This window comes from Meriones unguiculatus, chromosome 8 (genome assembly GCF_030254825.1).
Source record: "Meriones unguiculatus strain TT.TT164.6M chromosome 8, Bangor_MerUng_6.1, whole genome shotgun sequence".
Classification (NCBI taxonomy): Eukaryota; Metazoa; Chordata; class Mammalia; order Rodentia; family Muridae; genus Meriones; species Meriones unguiculatus.
Genome location: NC_083356.1, coordinates 57,955,628 through 57,979,480, shown reverse-complemented (window position 1 = coordinate 57,979,480; position 23,853 = coordinate 57,955,628). Strand labels below are relative to the sequence as shown.

Sequence of the window (23,853 nt, the reverse complement as noted above, 5' to 3'; positions counted from 1 at the left end):
AAAACGCTCAAGCCCCATTCAGAAAGGCAAAGAGGATGGACATCAGAAGAAGAAGAAAACAGGGAACAAGTCAGGAGCCTGACACAGAGGGCCCTTGAAAGGCTCTACCCTACAGGGTATCAAAGCAGATGCTGAGACTTATGGCCAACCTTTGGGCAGAGTGCAGGGAATCTTATGAAAGAAGTGGGAAATAGTAAGACCTGCAGAGGACAAGAGCTCCACAAGGAGAGCAAAGGAACCAAAAAATCTGGGCACAGGGATCTTTTCTGAGACTGATACTCCAACCAAGGACCATGCATGGAGATAACCTAGAACCCCTGTAGAAATGTAGCCCATGACAGTTCAGTGTCCAAGTGGGTTTCACAGTAATGGGAAGTGGGACTGCCTCTGACATGAATTGATTGACCTACTCTTTGATCACCTCCTCATAGGGGCACCCAGCCTTACCAAGCAACAGAGGAAGACAATGTGGCCACTCCTGATGAGACATAATTGACTAGGATCAGAAGGAAGGAAAGGAAGACCTCCCCTATCAGTTAACTTGGGGAGGGGCATGTGTGGAGAAGGGAGAGGAAGGGAAGGATTGGGAGGGAAAGAGGGAAAGAGGTACAAGGAGGATACAATGTGAATAAAGTGTAAATTAATAAAAATTATAAAAATAAAGCATAGTGGGATGAGAAAAAAAAAACTCAAGTGACAACATATGCTGGAGAAGATGTGGCGAAAAAGGAACCATTGCTGGTGGGGATGTAAACTTGTACAACCACTTTGGAAAGCGATTTGGCGCTGTCTCAGACAACTAAGAATAGTGCTTCCTCAAGATCCACCTATAGCACTTTTAGGCATACATCCAAAATATGATCAACAAAAACAGTTGGTTAACCATGGTCATAGCAGCTTTATTTTATTTTTAATAGCCAGAATCTGGAAACAACAGAGATGTCCCTAACTGAGGAATAGATATAGAAATTGTGGTACATTTACACAATGGAATACTACTCAGCAATTAAAAACTAGAAAAGATCATCCTGAGGTAACCGAGAAGCAGAAAAACACATATGGTATACACTCTTAAGTGGATATTAGCCATAAAATATAGGATAAACACTAAGATCTATAGTCCTAAAGAAGCTAAACATGAAGGAGGTCCCTAGCGAAGAGGCTGAAAACCTCACTCAGAATGGTAAACAGGATAGACACTGGAAGGAGGAGAACACAAGGAACAGCACATGAGCATTCCACAGGGGCCCCTGAAAGACTCTACCCCTGAGTATTAAAGGAGATACTGAGACTCAAAGCCAAACTTTAGGCAGAGTGTTGGAAACCTTATGGAAAAAGAGAGAGATAGGAAGACCTGGGGGGTCAGAAACTCCACAAGGAGACCAACAGAACCAGAAAACTTGGGTCCAGGGTGGACTGCAGAGACTGATATTCCAACAAAGGATCATGCATGGAGAGGACCTAGATGCCCTGCTCAGAGGAAGCCCATAGGCTGCTCAGTTTCTAAGTGGGTTTCCTAATAAGGGAAGCAGGGGCTGTCTCTGACGTGAACTTAGTAGCTGGCTCTTTGATCAGATACCCCTGGGAGGTGCAACCTTGCCAGAATACAGGAAGATGCTGCAACATGCCCTGGTAAGACTTGATAGGCTAGGGTCAAATAGAAGGGGAAGAAGTCCTCCCCTATCAGTGGACTAGGAAAGGGTATGCGTAGGGGAAAAGAGGGTGGGTGGGTGGAACTGGGAGTTTATGAGGAAGAAAAAAATGAGGATATGTTCCTGCACTCCAAGACGAAATTCTGAATTCACATCTCACCAAACCATTTAAACAACAGAAAGTACCTGTAACATTTATGATAAAGTAAAATGCATCTATACAGTGTGATGAGAAAGCCAGCCAAGTGTTCTACTCTGCCACTCCTACTCTAAGTAGCAAGGCACCTGTGTTAGCCTCCTTGCTTGCAACATGAGGATGAAAGAGAACCCTTCTCAGTTGCTTTGCAGCTTCAACATGACAGAAAGTATATTAACCAACACATACTAAGAACTCAGTAAATGTGAGATCAAAGTGGGTAATTTATAGTGCTTTGAAATAATTTTTATTGTTTGCAATAATTTTCTCAAATGTTCTGGAAAACATTTAGCAAGCTCAGAGCAATTGAACAGTAGAAATAACAGCTGTAATTTAAAATGTGATACATGAGCAAAAAGCCACTTTTTCCAATTTTATCATGAAGTATATCCACAATATGATCCATAGGTAAATATAACAACATTGAGAGTGGAGATGCAAGTATTGGTCTAGCTTTAGATACAATTAGAGACTGTAATGACATGGAGCTGAGCCAGGGTAGTGCACATGAACCTTTTGGGGTTTATTCTCAATGCAAAGTGATAGAGGACACCTAACATTACTTTGGCCTTCACATGTGCACATCAATCCAGAGTGGATATCCCACCCTACCCCAACACATGTAATTTCATCAAGTCTAATATGTTATCAAATTTAATACACTTACTTGTCTACCTAAAACTAAAAGCAACCAACTCAATATATATTCCAATTAGAGACAGTGAAGTACAAGCCTTTTAAACTGACAGGACAATAGGTACATCAGAGCCTAAACTGTGGCCAAGACGCTCAAGTCACTACTACCCAAGCTGTCTGGGCACCATGGAAAATACTTTTTTGTTTGTTTTGTTTTGTTTTTCAAGACAGGGTTTCACTGTGTAGCCATGGCTGTCCACAGGCTTGCTCTGCAGACCAGGCTGGCCTCAAACTCACAGAGATCACCTGCCTTTAGCTCCCCAAGTGCTGGGATGATAGGTGTGTACCACAGTGCCTGGCAGAAAGTACTTTTAAATGAATCGATATACCATTAACACTCAATACATCTTCAACTCCAACTGGGAGTAAAAAAATTCTAAAAAATACAAGAAATAGTTCTAGTACTTTAAAATCACTTTTACCTTCAATAGTTGGCTTAATTGTCTTATTTTAGAGGTAAACAAAAGGCTCTATACAGTTAGGACAGATCTTTAATAAAAATTCAGTAAAACTTTTAAAACAAAATCATTCAAACATTTCTAACAATTCCCCTGATTTCATTCTAATTAACACACTTTTGGAGCATAATTCAAATAAGTCTCACATCCAAATGGTATATTCCACAACATATTGGAAAAGCCACCAACTCCTTTAAAAATAAATCTAGGGTCACACAGTTTTAATTTATAAACACTGACCTACAATAGGTCATTTGGAGAGTCAAATTCTAATCTCAGCCCATAGTTACAATGGCTCTTTCATAGCTTATGTTTCCCTAACCATAGATTTAAAAGGAACCAACCAGGGGGGAAAAAAAATTCTAGAAAAAAAAAAAAAACTAACGCAAAAAAATACAACTAAATTTTAAAAACCACGTCATTTTCATCCAAAGCAAGATTTCATTTTGCTACTGAACTTTCAAATTAAACACTGAAGATTTTTAATGGCAGTAGCTAAATCAAGAAAACATAATTAACGCCTAATCCTCTTTTCTCTGCACTAGGTAACAATATGCCAAAAGAAAACAGCTTCTACCTAGCTCTAATCTTTTATGGTATAAAACAAGACAATAAAATTAATTTTTAAGTGAATACTACATACATTTCAAGAAACCTAATTTCCATTTGTGGATCTTTATTATTTGGATTCCAACATAAAAGACTCTTAGGAATAATGCAAAGGCATAGAGTTGAATGTTTTTAAAGACAGAATAATAGATGGCATAACTTTTTAAAGTAAATATGAAAACTCTCGGTTATAAAATATGTACCTATTAATTTTAGAAATTCTTATGCTAATTATAAAGCAATACTACATAACCACAAACTTGTAAAACTAAAATGTGTTACATGTGGTGGGATAAAAGCTTTTTGTACAAGCTCAGCAAGTTTTGTAACCCCCAAAAGGTTCATGTGCACTACCCTGGCTCAGCTCCATGTCATTACAGTTGGCTCTTCAGAGCAACTGCTTTCAAGCGTGGATATATTAGAAGAGTTTCAATATCTGGATTTCCAGCAGTTACCTTAAGTTTCCATGTCTTAGGAAAATGGCACGTTTGCTCACTGACCAGCAACAATAAATTTACTGTGCTAGAACTCTAACATGACACTAAATCTTCATTCTCAGAATTCACTCCCCGCAGTAACAAATGATATGAATAACCGGCTCTTTTCATGTACCTGTAATCATACCAGGCTTCTGGCTTTACAATCCTAGCTTAAGCTGTTTATAGTCTCAAAGTAATCAACTTTTGCTCTCCTAAATCCCTGGTAACATTCAAGGGAAAACTGATGGAATTTTCTGATAAGTCACTTCAAGTTTAACATCAATGATTACCTTCAGTGCACTTGCAAGCTAATCACAGCTTATCCGTAAATGAAGAACTCATTTACAAATGAGAGAAAAAGAAAAATAATGTTTTAAGCTAAACTTGGAAATAAACAGAAAATATTTGTTTCCCTGAAGAAAGGATGGTGGGGAGTATTAAAAACTAAAGTTCCCTGTGCCATTTTAGTGTAGGAGATACCTGAATAAATAACACTGATCTGCCCCTTGAGCTACCCCAAACAGGAAACTTGAATTTCATGGAAGGCACCAAAGACAGCATGGTCCAAGTGTTGTCTTTGTGACAATAGCAAATAAAGAACTCTTAAGATTGAAGGACAGTATGTCCCTGTCTTAAGCAGACTTGCTCTAGGTTCTAGGATGAACTAGTGAAAACACAGACTTTGGTAACTTGCTCATTAATCCACAACAAGTAATAAATTTTAACTTCTCAGATAAAAAGATAGAAAAGAGGAGCATGCTATGACCCAGCAGATTGCAAATGCCAGTTAGTAACACTGTTTGAGCTTTTCCACACCTCCAGTAACAAAGAAATCATTTAGGTCAGTATTAAAACATAACACCTTTTTGTTCAGAACAAAAAATTGATTAGGTAACATGTATTAAACTAAGGACAGAATTCTGTTAATACTAAAATTCATACAATTATAACTTAACAGTTTCCTATTTTGTGATGTGAAGGTCAAACTAAAGTCCCTCTAAATTTGTTTTTAAAATTATATTTATTATTATTGCATGCATATATGTCTATGCATGGGTGCAGGATGCCATAACATACATATGGAAGTCAGGGGACAACTCTATGGAGTTGGTTCTCTCTATACACCCTGCTGGAGGTTTTGGGGAGTCAAACTCAGGTGGCCAGGTTTGTAGTGCAGGTTTGACTGCAGGTTTGAGTGTTTGCCTTCTGTCCGATCTCACCAGCCCTCTCTACATACAGACTGAGGTGTTAGAAGGATTTTCTATTTGGTTTTTGATGTAGAGGGCCTTTTCATTTTTTCTCTTTCTCTTTCAACTTTGTCCATGACTGTTTTAAAATGTAATATACAGACTTAAATCAAAGTTCTGGAAGCAGAAGGTGAAGAGAAAAAAACAAACAGGTACTTACCAAAACTCTAAAGAAGTAAAGATACTCTGCAGCTCCTGAGTAATTTCCACACTCATATTGGAATTTTGCGTATCTATAGAGTGTATCTAAATACTCTTGCCTAAACTGGGGGGAAAAAAGCTTTTATAGTTAAGTTGTAAATTCCATTCACTTAACTCTTAGATGAGCCAGTTAGTCAATTCTTTTAAAGTCTCCTTAAAATTGCCACCAATAATACCATAATCAGAAAAACACTTGATTGTATGTATATACGAATGTGTGTGTGTAAACTGTCCATTTATATGTTCAGCATTGATCTCAAAGAGTTGTGAATTGCGCTGATAGCCATTTGACTGCAAAACAAACCTGGACTGTAACGAATCTGGTCTCAGTCCACTAAGTTGACTAAGCTGGCCAACTACTGTGTATGTATGCACCTCTAAGGTTTTGTGGCCTTACACAAATAAAACATAAAATAAGCCTCTCTTCTCTGAAAATTGGCTCAAAACTACATTAACTGAGCTAACATGTAAATAAAATAAAACTGAAGAAACGTGAAAGAACCGAGGACTTAAAACAACAACAACAAACTACTAAATAATCTGTAGCAAACCAGAGAATTTTTTATGCAGTGGTCAGCAAGCCATCTATAGCATTATTAAATGAGAGATGAGACTTGAAAGTTAAGCTTGATTATATACAAAGTGTCATTCTCTAAGCTAACAGAAGAGAAATCAAAGATGTCTATGAAAAATGATAACATTTATTTATAAATTTGTGAATTACTGAAGACCAAGAAAATATCATAAGCTATTGCATTCCCTAAGGTAGCTAAAATGTTCTCTATTGAGCAAACAAAGCATTTTTAATTTTAACTCTAGTTCTGCCTTCACTTATTTATAAGTAAAAGCCACGAGGGGAAAAATAAAATCCTGAGTTTAGACACAGTATCACATGCATGTAATCCTAGAACCAGAAATTTGGAGACAGTTTGGCCTACATAGCAAGATCCTACCTCAAAAATCTAACAGAGTCCTGGGGGCTCAAGAAGTGGGAAAAACAAAAAAGAGAGATCCCATACCCTCTAAGTTTTGGTTTTCTATTGGCACTAACATGAGTTACTATTCTATAATAATTCTCAAAAAGACAAATATTGTGAGGATATATTATCATATATTATCAAAGGAGGATTATAAACTATTGTTGCTGAATTTTTTAAAAACTACTTTAAAAAACATACCAGTATTTGTAAGTTAATCTAAAAATTATATCTATTCTTATACCAAACTATTTGTATATAGCATTAGTCTCTAATGAACTTTTTTCAGAACATGACCATTTCTTAATATTAAAAAAACAAAACAAAAACAAAAAACCTTACCCCATGCTTGTCTGCCAGGTAGTCAAACAGCATCCGACCATCCCTTAATATTGGAAAGTGAGTGTTATTATGCTTTATAAGCTGCAGAACACAAAATGTACAGTTCTGACTTCTAAGTTATCAAAAAGTCACCGCAAATCTCTTAATGCTTAAAAAGAAATAGAACTTATAGAATAAACAGCACATGTCAAGTTCTGATATGAATTAGGAAATCCAAACTTGAAATTTTACTTTCAGATCTCTTAAGTTCTGACTGAAGACGAAACTTAGATGAAGGTTATTTCAAAATGTTACAAGCTCCACTCAATCGGTACCGATATCAAGTTGCCAAACAGCCCAACCTAACTAAGTTAGAAGTTAGTTTTGCATTAACTCAAGAGCCTGACAGACTGTATAAGGCAAGCCTAACAAGGACACCATGGAGAAGACTAAAAAGTCAAATTGCTCATCTTCATATTTTCAAAAAGGACAGGGTTTTCTTAAGAGTCTTCATACGTGGGAAGATGTGATGGCCTATGGCATGCTGTGGGAGCATAACTTCACTTAGAACTTAACTGGGAGGGGCCCTGCAAGCATTAAATTACTCAATACTGAAATACTGAAATGTGCACAAAGTTAAAACTTTTACTATCCTCTGGATAATTGTTTCTCAGAAAGTATGAGAAATATAATACTATATGTTCAATAAAAACTTAAAGAGATTGGTAGAAAGAAAATAATTAGTGTGGAAATAAGTAGTTTTAAACTCTAATTTAGATTACAAATTCGTAACACTTGATCCCTTCATTTGTTTTCAACTTAGTCCCTTAGTCTTTTCTAGTGCTGTGACAGAACATTATGAAACACAGCAATCTATGGAAGAAGGGCTCACTCGGCTTAAACATTATAGACCATCACTGGAATCATGGCAAGAACTCAAGGCAAGAACCTTGAAGCCCAAACTGAGGCAGAGCCCATTGAGAAATGCTCTCCAACGGCTTACTCAATTTGCTTTCTTATATAACTCTGGACAACCTGCTCAGGAGGACAGTGTCCCTCTTCTCTCCCCTTTGGGCTGGCCCTCCTACAGAAACCACTAATCAATAATATGCCCCCAAACTTGCCTGCAAGCCAATATGACAGAAGAAGGAATTCCTGAAGTTCCCCTTTCCCAGACTAGTCTGGCTTATGTCAAGCTGACAAAGAACTAATCAGCAGTGTCTGTTATCTTATGAAAGGCACCATTTGTCTACTCTGTGATGAACCACCATTCATGTCTTTTACTCTAATTTCATCATCTCCAATCTTTTAAGGTTTATTTGTATCATTTTAAACTATGTGTATATGTGCCTGTATGGGTATCACGTACATGACTGCGGGTTGTCTACAGAGGCCAGAAGCGTATGGTCCCTGGAGCTGGACTTACAGGCAGTTGTGAGTCACCTGAAGTGGGGACGGGAACCGAACTCCAGCCCTCTGCAGCACCACATGCTCTTCACTGCTACTAAGGCACCTCTCTAGTTCCCATTTCCAATCTAAAAATGCCTAACACATCTTAAAATGTCTGTTCTCAGCTAACATCTGGATTATTTCAACTTACACTTCCTGGATATGAGGCCCTTTGTACTCTTACAAGTAAACAAAAAGTCCAATGGAGACATGCATACTCACACAGAAAGGTGGAGCTTTTGCATTTGAACACAGCTTTTTATCTGAGCATCAGTATGTATTTCTGCACATGCAGATAATGTAATATGGCAAGTGTCTTAGTGAGGGTTTTATTGCTGTGAAGAGACAACAGTTCACAACAGTTGCTGTGAACAGCAACTCTTATAAAGGAAACATTTAATTGGGGCTGTCTTATAGTTTCAGAGGTTTACTCCATTATTGTCATGGTGGGAAGCATGGTGTCATGCGGGCAGACACGGTGCTGGAGAAAAAGCTCAGAGTTCTATACTTGGTCCACATTCAGAAGTGAATGTCATACTAGGCCTGGCTTGAGCATATGAGACCTCACCGCCCATTCCCAGTAACACACTTCCTCCAACAAGGCCATACTTCCTCCAACAAAGCCACAACTCCTAATAGTACCACTCCCTATGGGCCAACCATTGAAGCATTCTATGAGTCTATGGAAGCCATTCCTTTTCAAACCACCATAAAACGGTAGGTACATAGCATACTGTACATGGCAGAGTTACATGGCAGAGTAACTGAGTAACGCCTGTAGCTTTTCTAATACTATCAAGTAACACTTTCCCAAATCGCAAATAAAACCTTAGAGTTAATTTCTTAAAAACTTGGTTGGAACATGTATTCTAGAAACTAGCAGCATGGAAAAAACTCACTAACAACTTCTAAAGTGAATGCACTGGTAACTAAGACATATAACTATAATGGTAACATTCAGTTTTAGTACATTTTACTTTTAAATATTTCAAGTTAACTCCAAATGCTTCAATGTGTTATATTAGGTTACGGCAACATGTCTTATTAGATCTACACCAAACAAGAAAGTTTATTTCTGGCAAAAAGAAATCAGGAATAAAATAATCTTAGCTGGGACAAGTATAGACATCGAAAGGATATAAGAAAATATAAGTGATAAGTGAGTTCAAGTCTCTCTTTCAGAAAGCAACCCAATCATCTGCAAGGATCAAGGGACCTAGTAACACTTTGAATTGGCTGACTCTTGGGGATGAGTAAAGGGAAAAGAAACAGATGCTTAACAGCATTTGGACCTCTACATTTCCTTGGTGAGAGCAGCACCCCTCCAATTTTGACATTCAAAGTCTCCAGAATTACCAAATGTCTCCTTAGAAGAGGTAGAAAATATGGAACTGCCATAGCACAATAGGGTATGAATAACTGGCTTTAAAGTTTCTTCTAAAAAAAAAAAAAAATTAGTATGGGGCCTAGAGAGGTGGCTCAGATGTTAAGAGCACTTACTGTTCTTGCAGAGGACCTGTGTTCAATCCCAGGTCTCCAACTGGTGGCTCACAACTATCTGTAACTCCAGTACCAAGGAATCTGACACCCACTTCTGACCTCCAAGCACAGTAGGCATATATGTACATAAACATATGCAGGCAAAGCACTCACATACGTAAAAAAGTAAATACTAACATTTATTGATATGGAATCCTACCCCTTAAAAATAAAAATAAGGGAAAATAAACAAATGAAGCAATCACTCAAACCATGAACTTTTACCAGAGCCTGCAAGGTTAACTATTTCTATTACTCTGGGAAAGAACTTCTAGATTCCAAGTTAACAAGTTACCTGGTTGACTGCATCTGTCTTGTAGTTTCTGGATCTTCAAACATCTTCACAATTGGTTCTGTTTCTGCCTGGAGCTGCTTCAGCTGGGCAACAACTGTGGTTCTTTTCTCTCTCAAAGCTAATGAAAACCACTGAGTATGAGTACTAGAAAGTTAAACCAGACTGCTCTATGAAACTGTCTAGAGAAGTGTCCTTAATTCAAACTATACACACTTATTCATCCCTCACACTTTCATTCACATGCCAGGAACCACCACTCACCAACTTCCCTACATTCACAATTTCCTTTGGCTGAGCCACAAAGGTGCATAAAAGAGAAGGATTTATCCACTTACTGCAGAAGGGAAAACTGCACACATACTATGAAGGGCAGGGGTGGGTAGTGGTAAAAGAAAGTAGGAAGGAAATGGTCCTTGTGAACTGGCTTTCCATGATTTCATTTCAAGTAGCCTTCTATTTGTTCCTATTAAATCACTGACAGACTACTACCCTAGAGTTTTTGTACAGTCACTACACTAATGGGTTTATGTATTATTACTAGGTAGATCAGAATTTTAATCTAGTGAAGGATTTTTACTATAAACTGTAATCTCAAAAACCAAATTCCATAGATCCTATTTATTATATCACCACCCAAAACAAAACAAAACCTCACACATAATCTTTTGAAAATATCTTATACTAACAGTAATTGTACTTGTGGTGATACGTACTTATACTTCCAGCCAGTTAGAAGCTGAGATAAAAACAAACAACAGTGAACCTGGAGAGATGGTTCGGCAGTTAAAAACACTTTTTACTCTTGTAGAGGAGCTCACTTTAATTCCCAGCACCCACACAGCACTCACAACCATCTGTAAGTACACTTCCAGGAGATATGACACTCTTCTGACCTTCTAGGATACCAGGTACTCACATGGTGTACTAATATACAGGCAGGCGGGAAATATTAATACACATAAAATAATAAGTCTAAAAAAAAAAAAAAACCCTTTACTTGTACCACAAACTAATTTTAAATAGTTACAGCCTATAAATTCAAAAAAGCTATACTGACTTTTAACAATGACTGCTGTATATTCTGCATTTTTATCCCAGCAGTGAGTGTTTCCCTCTCCACATATGGTTACCATTTTTATTCCAAATTTATTTATTTATAATTGTTCTCTGTGTAAATGATGGGATTATCTGTGTGAGCATAGGGTTGGTTCCCTCTCCTACTGTGAGTTGCAGGGAGCAAATTCAGGTCATAAGGCATTTGTAGCAAGTGCTTTACTCTATGAGCCTTCTGGCCCAACATATGCTATCCTTTTCTTTCCCTAAGCATTTCTCTGTAAACCTCTGTGCTTATGACATATGTTAACAATCAAAACCCCAAAAACTTCCAAGTTCATGTCTAAAAGAAAAAAACAGAAAACCTGGTATGAAAATCTGAAAAATAGCAATTTTAAGCACAGTAAAGAGCAGTTTGCTATAGCCAGAATTTGTTTCATGCACAGGGGGGAAAAAAAAAAGCCATAGTATTTTTGTGCTTTTTTTTTTTTTTTTCCTTCTTTTCCTTCTTGAGGCATGACACTTTATAGCATTGGAAGGCTTGGAACTTTCTATACAGACCAGGCTGTCTTCTCCATATATGCTCCTATATACCTCTAGGAGTTGAAATTAGAGGTGGGCAACACACCCAGCCCATAATACTTCAGGGACCATTTTTCTGTTCTTTTTCAAAAAATATCAACTGCATTGAACCAGTCTGGAAAACATTCTCCTACTTGGTCTCCAACTTTACTTTACTGCAGGGTCTCAGGACTTTCTAAACAAATAGGTGTGGGCCAAAATTCACATTTCTAAAGAATTCTCCCAAGTGAACTGTTGATGCTAGTCTTAAACCATACCTGGAGAAAAAGACTTACAGAACACTGGAAAAACTACAGCATTCTCAGAAATTTGTAAGCCCATAGCCTGTAGAGTAAGAACAACTTTAATGACATACACTATGATCTGAAGGAATTTAATGATTATGTTTAAAGTAGATTCACATCTTTCACTAGGAGAAAACACATCTTAGAATCCATAGCCTTCCTATGCCTTCCCATCCAATGACTTTAAGAATTCTTGAACAATCATTAAGCCTTTTTGTTACAGATCTTTTATATCACAAACATACATTTTCAACTACTGTCAGGCTTTAGTTCTAACAATAAAACTTACCATGAGGGATATCATCAGAATAAAGGTTTTTGTAGACATCCATAGCAAAGTCTACCATATTGGTATCACTAAGAAGATCCAATTTTCCTTGTAATAATTCTTTTTCATTATATATCTGCAAAAGAAAAACTACTTTTTAATGAATATGTTTAAGTTCTTCAGTTTATTCAGAAAAAAACACTTCATAAAACACTATATAAAAGTGTCTGTGTCTGTGTGTGGACTGGTGAATTGGTTCAGTGTGTGTTTGTGTGTCTGTGTATGGGCTGGCAAGTTGGTTCGGCATTTGTGTGCGTGCGTTGTGTTTGTATGTCTGTATATGGGTTAATGAGTTGGTTCAACAGGTGTAGCAGCTGCTGAGCAAGTCAGGAGAGCAGTGTTCAACCCCTGAAAAATCACATAAAAGTCAAGAGAATTGACTTCACAAAGTTATCCTTTGTTCTCTAAGCTCCACACGTGTGTTCTGATACCCAGTATGCTTGAGTTCTCCACAACGCCTCCCCCAATTTTTATTTCAAAAAGCATCATAAGGCTATATACAGGTCAGTCGTAGAGCACTGGCTTACTGTATATAAAGCCAGAGGTTCACCTCCCAGTATCACCTGTGAGTGTATTCACATATACAGACACAAACTATCAACTTTTTGTAAAAAAATAAAAGCACCCAATTTACACAATTTTTCATCCCCATTTATTTTAGTTCTAAACTGTTGTTTTATCAAGCAATCTTTCATTCTTTCTAGAAGAGTTATGCAACATAAAAAATTATCCACACTTTCTCTACTAAGCAAGTTTTCCCACTGCACACTAGGTAATTAGGAACAGGCTTACAGTTCACCTCCTCACTATCGTCTGTTTCCATCTACATGATGCTTACCCACATCTCCTTGATGTGGCCACTCCTTTACCTTTACATTTTTTTTATTTAGTAGTTGCAATCATTTATGTGCTTCTCTGTCTGTACCTCTAAAATAAAACTAGCACCAATTCTGTGCGTCAACAACCTCATGCCAGAATTTTGCTCTACAGAGTTTTTTGAAAAAACATATTAATTCACAAGGAATAAAGACATACATACAGAGTCACATAAACATGAAGGCTACTTAAAACATACATGGAATGTGAGAGATATTTAGCCAAATATGACTTATGTTCTAAATTCCAAAAAATATACAAAACTCCAACAAAATATAAGACAAGTAATCTAACTGAAATGGCTAACACATATTCATAGTCACTTAACAAGATAATCAAATGGACAGTAGGCATGAGGAAACCTCACCTTCCCTAATGAAAAAGGGTATATAAAGCTACAAAAAACAAAACAAAACAAAAAAAAAACGAACAAAAAACCTGATATCATCAGTGTTAATGTGAATGCAGACTAATGGATTATCCAAATCCTACTGAAATCACTTTAAAAAAATGCTTTTATCTCCTGAAGTCATACATACTTTGACTCACCAACTCTGTAAAATACCCAAGAGTACATCTACTTAAAGTATATTCTAAAAATGTTCATAGTACACAGGTAGGTTGTTTAATGCTAGGATGGATGAACAAACTGGTATGACACAACAAATTAACCATCAGCACTGAAAATTCACAAATGCTGTCATAAGAAGGTGGGAGATTATTAGAACAATGCTGAGGAAAAAAATGACAAAGTTCATGAAACCAGGGATGCTGGCAAACATTTATAGTACCAGCACCCAGGAAAAAAGAGGAGGGCCTCTGAGAGTTAGGAGTTCTAGACCAGTAAGGGCTATATAGGATAACCCTGTTTCTACAAATAGAACCTGGAATATAGATCACAATGGTAAACACCAGTTTGCCTGTCACACCAAGAGACTGCGTTCAATCCCTAGCATTAAACAAGTATACATTCCTGGTGATGAATTCGTTTATATGATTAAAAAAAAAAAAAAAAAGGTTGGGCATAGTGCTATATACTCTTTTAAATCCAGCCCTGGAAAAACTGACAGGCAGATAAGAAGCTCAAGCCATCCTGGGTCACCCAGTAAGCAAACAACATTTTATCTTAAAAGGAAAGGAAAACAAAACAAAACACACACACACACACACACACACACACACACACACACGGAAAAAAATCAAACATATCTATCACAAAGACACAAAGAGGTGTAATGACTGAGAAGCTGGTTAAAAAAACAACAAATAAAAATATCTGAAGTGCAGAGGAATTAAGACTGGGCCAGAATCCTAATCCAAGTCCAAATTCAAAATCCAGGGACTATACCTTTGTATCATCTATTCTGGCACTTGACATAAGGATTAACAGTGAGATGCAATTCATATAACTACTCAACAATTATCATAAGCCTTTGTGCAGAACTATTTTAATTGCTGAGAACATGTTCCTCTTCTTAAATGTATCAGTATTGACAAACATCATGATCCCTGACTTTTTCCTAATTATCTAGCTTACAAGACTCAAAGTCCTTTTTGCCTACCAATGGTAACAAATTCTTTAAGAGCACTTATCTGATATGAACTACTTTTACCTAAAGACTCATCTGGCAAAAGATGTTATGTTTTTCAGTGGTGAGATATCTAAGTTTTATCTTGAATTTTTCAAAGTTCTACATCCCACTATGTAGGAACTGCTTTCCTCCTAAAGTACTAAAGCCACCTTAATAATGTCCTCTAAGATGTTTCCATTGAGTCTCAGCGGCAGTCTTGCCTTACAAATAAACATTCTTAAAAATTCTTAAATACACGAATGCAAGCCAAGCACAGTGGCACACACCTGGAGTCCCAGCACTCAGGGAGGTAGAGGCAGCCAGATCACTGTGAGTTTGAGGCCAGCCTGGTGTAGGAAGTGAGCCCAGGACAGCCAAGCCTCTGTCTTGTAAATCCAAAACAACACTCCCCCCCACAAAAAAAAAAAAAAATCAACAAACAAAACAGGAATGCATAAAGAACACAAAAATATTAAGTTAAAAAAAAATGAAGTTCAGGCAGTTTCAAAATATCTCTGCTACACATAGCAAATGAGGGATTTCAATATGTATTTCTCATGTACCTTTGCTAAAGAACCCTCATTTACCCAGAAAATGAAACATAAGACACACAAAACTTATCTCTGGTCTACAGACTACACAATTCAACATAAAAAGAACATATCTATCAAGCTCAAGTCTCACCTGTCAAGACATTCTTCAGCATTTACTGAAAATGAATTTTGCTGTTCCCTACTCTATTTTAGAGTAGTCTACATAGGTGTTTAGAAAGTTTCCTATGGATATAAAGATTACACCTGTCATATCAACCATAGCTTTCTGAAAGCTTATAAATGTCATCAAAACCGTTTTATCAGGCTTTTAAAAAACTGCTATCGAGCCGGGTGGCGGTGGCACATGCCTTTAATCTCAGCACTCAGGAGGCAGAGGCAGGTGGATCTCTGTGAGTTTGAGGCCAGAGACAACTCACTTGTCTACAGAGTGAGTTCCAGGACAGCCAAGGCTACACTGAGAAACCCTGTCTCAAAAAAGGAACAAACAAAAAACTGCTGTTGAACACAAAAACTTTGTCCTCCGAATCTACAATTTCCTAAATTATAATCTGTGTCCAGAAAACAGAATTCATTAACTTTTCTGGCAAAAATGCTAACCTTACATTTGATTTACTGTAATCAGTAAAAACACATCAATAATCTATAAAGTCAATATAAAGCTAAGGCTAATTTTTTCTAATCCAGTATTTCTTTTCAACACCCCCAGAACAAAGTCTTTTAGGGCAGAAATATGTATGAAATATGTATTAAGCCCCAGAACTACATACTTAGTGGGGATTATCTCATAAAACATTAACGACTAAATCATACTATGTTGTCTGAACATCAACCAAAAAAAAAAAAAGTTTACACTGCAGCTCAAGAGACTATGGGTTATTCTTGTTTTTTATCCTCATCTGACAACATACGCTACATTTCCACGACGTAAATACCTATCAAAGACCAGGAAATTCACAGCACAACATTCACAACTTCCTGCCAATTACTACTTTAAAAAGTATCAGGTCATGGGATCCCGCACACAACCCAAATCCAAGCCCACTGACTTCGTTTCTAAAAAGAAAAACGAAACTCGCGACTGCGCCTACGGGAGCCCCGAGCTCCGGCGCCCCTCCCGCGCCGCCAGCGCAGCCTCGGGCGAGCAGGGACGCGGCCGCTCGCGGGGCCCAGCCCCTCCGGCGAGGAAGCAGAGCCTCGGGGTCGCCAGAGCCCCGCGGGGCCACCCCACCCTCCCACTGCCGGATGCCACCGCCCCAAGCACCCCAACGACGCCGCGAGAGTAGCCGCCGTCCAGGGCCAGCGGGGTCGGGGCGGCGGAAGCCGGCTGCCAGCTCGCACGTGTGTAGGCCCGGCCGCCGCCTCCCGCCTCTCCCGGCGCCTCTCCGGTTCCCACGCCTCACTCCCGCTCAGAGCTTCCTCACCTCCTTCACAGAGAGAAACTCAAGGAGCGGAAAGACCAGGTGCCGATCCAGAAAGTGCGCGATGCGAGTAGTTAGGTCGTACTCCGCCATCTTGCCGGGGGAAAAAGGAGGCTGTTCCCTAAAACTTTATTGACAGCGCGAGACAGAGACCGCACTGCGCATGTGCAGTCGCGGCCCAGCGAAAGCGCGCTGACAATGGCAGCGCGTGCGCGTTGTGGACCCTCCCTCTGCTCCTTCTCCTCGCCTTCTGGGTGGGGCTCAAGCCTTGCGCCTAATCTGGTCTGCTCCCAAATTCTTCAGTGTTTTCTTGTTGTACCAATAAATAAGTGCTAGTTTTAGGGATGAAGGAAACCAAAAATTTAGCTTTACACTTAGATTTGATGTAGTTTGGCCGCCTACTTGACATAACAGTGGAGATACTTAGGTCATGGTACATACTTAAAACTAAAACTGAGTCAAAGATCCGAAAAAGAGATATAAATTAACTCTTGCTAACTTATTGATGGAATTGAAAAACCACGAAACTACATAAAACTGAGCTGTAACAGTGTTTGAAAGAGAAATGAGGGAGGTTAAATATAGGTGCTTCACCTTACAGAAACGGGAGCAATTCAGATCAAGCAAAGAAACCACAGCATAATGTATGTGGATGGCTGTTCATGGTGCTCAATTTCCCTACATCTGGAATTAAATAAACCCCGAGCATTTGGGTACATCTGTGAGGGATTTTTCTTAATTAAATTATTTGAAGTAAGAAGACCCATCTTAAATCCATATCACTTAAGATTAGATGACCCACCTTTTTGTTTGTTTGTTTGTTTGTTTGTTTGTTTTTGAGACAGGGTTTTTCTGTATATAGTTTTGGACGTCCTGAAGAAACTCACTATGTAGACCAGGCTGGCCTCGAACTCACAGAGATACGACTGCCACTGTTTCCCAAGTGCTGGGATTAAAGGTGTGTGCCACAGCTGCCCAGCTAGAAGACCCACCTTTAATAGTCAACACCTACTATGGAAGCCTATCTAAAGAAAATGAAAGAAAAAAGCTTTTGCTCTTTGCCAACTTACCCTGTCTCTCCCTACCAAGTTCATACCTTCTCCGGCATTAGAGCCTACTTCTGGATTCCAGCATATACTGAAGACTACGTGAGACATCAGCTCTGTGAACTGAACAACTACTGTATTATTTGACTGTTCATTGGTAGACAGCCATCTTTGGAATAGACCATAACCTGTAAGCCATTTTAATAAATCCTGTTTACACACACACACACACACATACATACATATTCTCATTCTACGAGTTCTGTGTCTCTAGAAAACCTTAACTAACAAACACAGATGGAAAAGAGCAAAGCCAGAGGAAGGGAGAGATTAAAGTAGCAGTTAATGAGTGAACTAGCACTGACAGTACATGGTGATAAGTAAAGCCTACACTCACATTAAAATTGTTCACAACTGTTTATCTAAATTTATTTAAATCATTCACAACAATTTTCTCCTATTAATAGTTGACTCTAGTAATTTTTCCTGGAATATTTTCTCCAATTGATGACCTCAACATGCACACTTTTAATAAGTTATGGATAAAAAAAAAACCTACACATGGTAAACATGATGAAAGGATGAAAAGGAGAACAAAAGCAGCAACATATGTAAACATATTTTGAAAAACTCTGATAAGAAATAAATGAATAGTAAATAGAGGAGACAATGAATGTATAAACAATGTGTTTTGTGTGCTGATAGTACTAGGCACAAAACTGATCTGAATAACTAATGCAAAAATATTGTGAGAAGTTGATCAAAATGAGAAGGGCAGAGAGTACCAATCAGGCTGATGGCCAGGAGAAATTATCAATGAAATAGAACAGATGGAGAAACGTTGGCTAATTGAGTGTGCTGAATCTTACAGCAGACCCAGAAAAGAGCACTGAACATGGCTCAGGAACAACCTGCACACCGGAGAAAAACACAGACAGGAAATGAAAAAGTAACCTGAGAAAAGAGCTTGAAAATGTAGCTGAAGGCTAGCGTCTATAGAAGAGGATGTGCCAGGGGAAAGAAAAGGACAAGGACCAAATAAAATAGTGAACAATTAGAAATGATCTGAAATTCTGAGGAGCCCTAAAGCACTTTTGAGTATGAGAGAGAGTAATATTCTTATATTTCAGGACGGTAAATTCTGACAGTTGTATGGCTACTAGGTTGGATTAGTGATATGTGGGCAGTCTATGGAGATCTTCAAAGCTAGCCTGGAAAATCTTGATTTGACCAGATAGGCAACGAGAGCCACTAATTGAAAAAGACACTAAGACGGTGATATTTTTGTTCCTTAAAATTAAACTGGAGTTGATTTATAAGATGGGTTAAAGTGGTGACAGATTGGAAACTCTGTTGATTTGTCTGGCTTTTCTCCTGGAATTTTCCTTGCTGGTTAGTTGAATACCTTTTTTAAAAAATGAAGGAAGTTATTCTAAATATGGAAAATCTAGCTTTATTGATGAGATCTCTTCCTAGTGTTTTCATAAAAGAGATATTACAGAAAAAGTGCAAAAAGAACTTCACCTGGTCCACTCTGGTAGTATTCGGTGTAAAGTCTGATTCTTACAAGTTCATAAGATGATTAATGAATATTTAATAAATGTTTAATCAGTCATTAATGAATACTGAAAGATCCATAATGAGCTTTATTATTATTTTGTTTTGTTTTGTTTTTTCAAGGCAGGGTTCCTCTGTGTAGTCTTGACTGTCTTGGACTTACTATGTACGTCAGACTGGCCTTGAACTCACAGAGATCCGCCTGCTCTCCGCTTCCTGAGTGCTGGGATTACATGCATGTGCCATTGTACCTGGCTGGCAGATTGAGCTTTTGAGAAACAACAGAAGAAAACTAATTCTGGTTTGTAAGGAGATGCTCCAAAGGGCAGCAATCATGCAAGACTTCAGTCGATCACAATGTCACATAAGCACGTTCTTGTACAAGGTGTTCTGGGGACGTGGCTGAGGGAGGTAACTCACTGCCAGAGAAAGTAAAGGCTTGGTGGGGAAGTTAACACTTGGCTACCTCTACCTGAACAAACAGATGTTCAGGAGGCACACACTTTTGAGAACTGTAATATGAATGGAGATTTCAAGAAATACTTAATATCGGAAGGAACATCATCTTCTATCCACTGGCAAGACATGAATCTACATCAGAGCATTATGGCTAAATTGTCTTAAATCATGGACAATGCTATTGAATTGAGTTCTATGCCATAGTATAATTATTTATTTATTGTTCTTCAGACGATAGAACTCAGGGCCTACCACATGGAAGGCATGTTCTTTACCACTGAACTATCCCCAGTCTGTGGATTTTTGAGACATGGTATTGCTGTAAAGTGTAGACTGGACTCCAATTTTACATCCTTCTGCCTCAGTCTCCCACCTCAGTCTCCCATGTGCTGAGCTGGTAGATGACACCAGCATGCTGGGTCAAGCTAGTGATTTCTAACACTTTTTCTGCTGATTATCTTGATGTCTTTCTTTGCAATCTCCTCCTTTGTCTCCTGTGAAACTCTGGTCATTTTTATATAATCTGCTGTAATTCTCTGGTGGTGGGGGTGGGGGGAGGAGCTAGAACCTGGCTTCTAGACGGAGGACCTGAGTTCCAGGGTTCTGTTTCTCTCAGGAGCAACTAAAGCACTTTAGGGTGAGGCCCATATGCTAAGCCAGGGCTTGGAAAAAGTTTTCCACAGAATGTTACAGTTTAGCTCTTTTAGACTAAGATTGACAGTGGCAACAGAGGCGTTCCAAAGCCTACAGCAATTTCAAAGCATTATAGCTCTTGGTTAAGTTGATATGTTGAGCACAGTAGAGCTACAGGCCTGGTGAGGTCCAGGCCCAGTGGAAGGAGGGCAGGTCCAGTGAGACACAGGCCCTGCAGGCCTAATGCAGGATGAGCGGGTGCTGTGCCGGAAGATCTAGCAGAGGTTAGGCAGATTTCTGTGTTTGCCTGATGTTGACTTGTCTGGTGAGAGCCAGAAACTTTGCGGCAGACTGACGAGCAGCCAAGCCCCGGACAGTCCGGAAGCTGTGTTGGCCTGTTTGGCAGCCAAGTTCAGGTGTCCAGCGATGATTCATTCTCTTGAAAAAATGAGCCTCAGACAGGCTTGAGGTGAGAAAGCATATACCTTTATTTGTATGAAATCAAGGGCAATATAAACCCTGGGCAGAGGGAGGGATTTCAAGGGTGAATGTGTTTGATTTGTTGGGGTCAGGAGGTCAGGTATACTTCATGTGCCTCATTTTGTATGCAGTAGGATAGTCCTATCACAAGAAGGAGAATATAGATAGTCCTTAATTAACCTGTAGGTGAGTGGAGGTGAGGGGAAAATCTCCAAGTACAATTGAAGGTCATTGCTAAAGACTAAGATAAGGTGGACTTTTCTTGGAATGATAGCTAGCTGAACTGGTTTTCTTATCAGGAAAGCAGCTGGCCTGTAATCTGCCCTGAGGGCTCTTTACAAATCCTAGGGTCGCCCCAGATGGAGAGAGGGTGGATTTTTAGGGCTTCAGTGAATGTCCTTTAAAGACAAGAGACCAGTACTACTGAAGTGAAAACTTTGTTTTAGTGGGACAATTGATGATTGTTAGCCCAATATAAGAAATAAGCCATGATTAAGAGACCAGCATCATTGAGGTTAAGTCTTCTGGGAGAATTTCCTCAGCATGAGGGGGACAAGCAGCAAATTCTGCTCCAGCTGAAGTTCATGTTAGAATCACCCATATGGTTCTGGTGTTAGTACTATGAAAGCTGCAAGACCGAAGGGGCATGGACAGCAGCTCAGCTGTGGTACCTGGGAACCCAGGAAAGACTATTGGGTAAGGTGAAGGCTCACTTGTAGTGGAAACATGTTTGAAGGGTCATGGGGAAAATCTTAAGGTTGCCACTGTGTGCCCGGGTTAGAGTCCTTAGACAGAGGTCAGGAGTCTATTGGTGAAAGTATAGCTTGTGGAGACATTAGCATATTAGGGATGCCAGTACAATGGGATGACCATGAAGGATAGCAGCAGCTGTGGACTAGAACCTGCCTAAGCTCACAAGATAAACTGTCTGTATTGAAGACAGCAAACCTGGAGAACTGGAGTTACCCAGGCCCTTTGAAGCTGAGAAGATTGGGAATTCCAGGTGCTATATACTGAACTAAAAGATTTTATTTCTAATGCTGGATGTTGCTTTGCTTTGGTTTTTCTGTAACTGTCATCTTAATCTTTCCTCTTGGCATAAGAAGTATTTAATTTGTTTTTTAATTTTCAGGAGCTCACAGTTGAAAGGCTTTAAACTATTAAAGACACATTGGGATTTTTAAAAGAGAATATGGACTTTTAATGTCTTAGAAAAATTTAAATACTGAAGAACTTTTAAATTTATACTATGTTTTATATTGTGATGTTAACATAGGTCTTGGGGGATAAACAAGAAAAAAAAGGTTATAGTTTACTATGATGTATTTGGGTGTCAAGTTGACAAGAAATGAATTGTGCTGATTAGTTTCTTTGTTAACTTAACACAAGCTGGTGTCATCTGAGAAGAAGGAACCTCATCTGAGAAAATGCCACCGTTAGATTGTTCTGCAGGCAAGTCTGCAGGGAATTTTCTTGAGTGATGACTGTGAGAGCACAGCCTACTGTGGCCATGGCAGTCCTGGTCAAGTGGTTCTGAGATCTATAAGAAAACAACCTGGAAGACAGTACGTAGAACTCCTTTATGATCTCTGCTTCAGTTCCTGACTCCAGATTCCTTCCTTGAGTTTCTGCCCTGACATCTCTGCACGATGGACTGTGCTGTAAAGAGGAGATTCTTTCTTCCCTAATTTGCTTAGGTCATGACTTTATCACAGCAACAGGAAGCAAACTAAAACAGACTATAAACCGTAACAATCACAACTATGACTATAATCCTAATTCCTGTTTTAGTACCTTGTGCTTAACAAATATTCAATAAATGTTCTAGAAAAGAATGCATGTGTACAGAAACCAACTGTCCAGAACTATGTGGTCTTAAAAGAATATCCGTATTTGATATTTTCTAATGTAGTCATTAGATATTTCTACTAATACAATAGTGCATACAATTTTAATAATAAGAGTGTTCCATTTCTCTTCCATATTTGTAAATAGAAATAATACCATCTTAATCTGACTGCCCTTTTATATTTTACCTGAAAATGCCTATTGCATTTCTGTACACCTACCTGACTTCTTTAGTTTTATTTCCATTTAATTTTGTCAATGCACTTTTAGGTTTTAATCAGTGCCGGAAACTACTAGATTCATAAGATAAAACCTACTGAAGTACTGTTATCTTAATAGAATTCACAGCATGCCGAACAACAGACATGTAAAGCAAGAATTAACACTACAGTAATATAAGCAATGATATCTTTGATAATGCATTACTACCCAGTGATCTGACCTGTCTGTAGCTAATGTGTAAGTTTTATTTGTTTGGTTCTTATGGCAAAGTAATTACAGTATCTTGTATTATTCTTGGAATACAACTTTTTCTTGACCTCATTCTCAAGCCCTGCAGGGACCTTCTGGAACTCACCAAGTACTGATTACAGCTACTGCCTGTGTGAGAATCTCCAGAAACCTCACTCAGTCTTGCTGTCATCTCCACTAAAGAATCACACAGATGCCTTTGGAAGACTTTAACCCATTCTCTTCACTTCTCACCTCATAGAAAGCTAGGGTGGACAGCTAATTTCCCTCAATCTCTGTGGCCCTCCAGTATGTGACTAGAAGGGTGATATAAATGGAGCACTGTTTTTCCTCATCTGTCCCCAAGACTAGGACCTGCAATGTAAGTACTCCATTATTTGAGAGGAAAGTAGAAATCCACAGTATTTTGGAGTGTCCCAGAGGAATATGAATTGTGATGAGTCTATAAGACTTGGTAATCTAAATAAGCCACTAGCCAATTCAGAATACATCTGTGTCTGTTAAGTATTATTATTTATCTGTGTCTTTTATAAGATCTTCCATGTCTGTGTTAACTATCTTGAAAACTTCTAAT

The 23,853-nt window shown here is 38.6% G+C and overlaps 1 protein-coding gene across 1 annotated transcript in view; it reads right to left on the bottom strand.

Moving 5' to 3' along the window:
- The window catches only part of Eif3e (eukaryotic translation initiation factor 3 subunit E), a 38,814-nt gene extending 21,873 nt beyond the window's left edge, over positions 1 to 16,941 (bottom strand). Inside the window, exons 1-5 of the mRNA XM_060389485.1 lie at positions 16,789 to 16,941; positions 12,328 to 12,442; positions 10,120 to 10,237; positions 6,858 to 6,900; positions 5,498 to 5,602 (exon numbers count right to left, since the gene is read on the bottom strand). Coding sequence (XP_060245468.1) covers positions 5,498 to 5,602; positions 6,858 to 6,900; positions 10,120 to 10,237; positions 12,328 to 12,442; positions 16,789 to 16,878 — 471 coding nt within the window. The 5' untranslated portion in view covers positions 16,879 to 16,941. The remainder of the gene's footprint in view (positions 1 to 5,497; positions 5,603 to 6,857; positions 6,901 to 10,119; positions 10,238 to 12,327; positions 12,443 to 16,788) is intronic.
- Between the last annotated feature and the right edge of the window lie 6,912 nt (positions 16,942 to 23,853).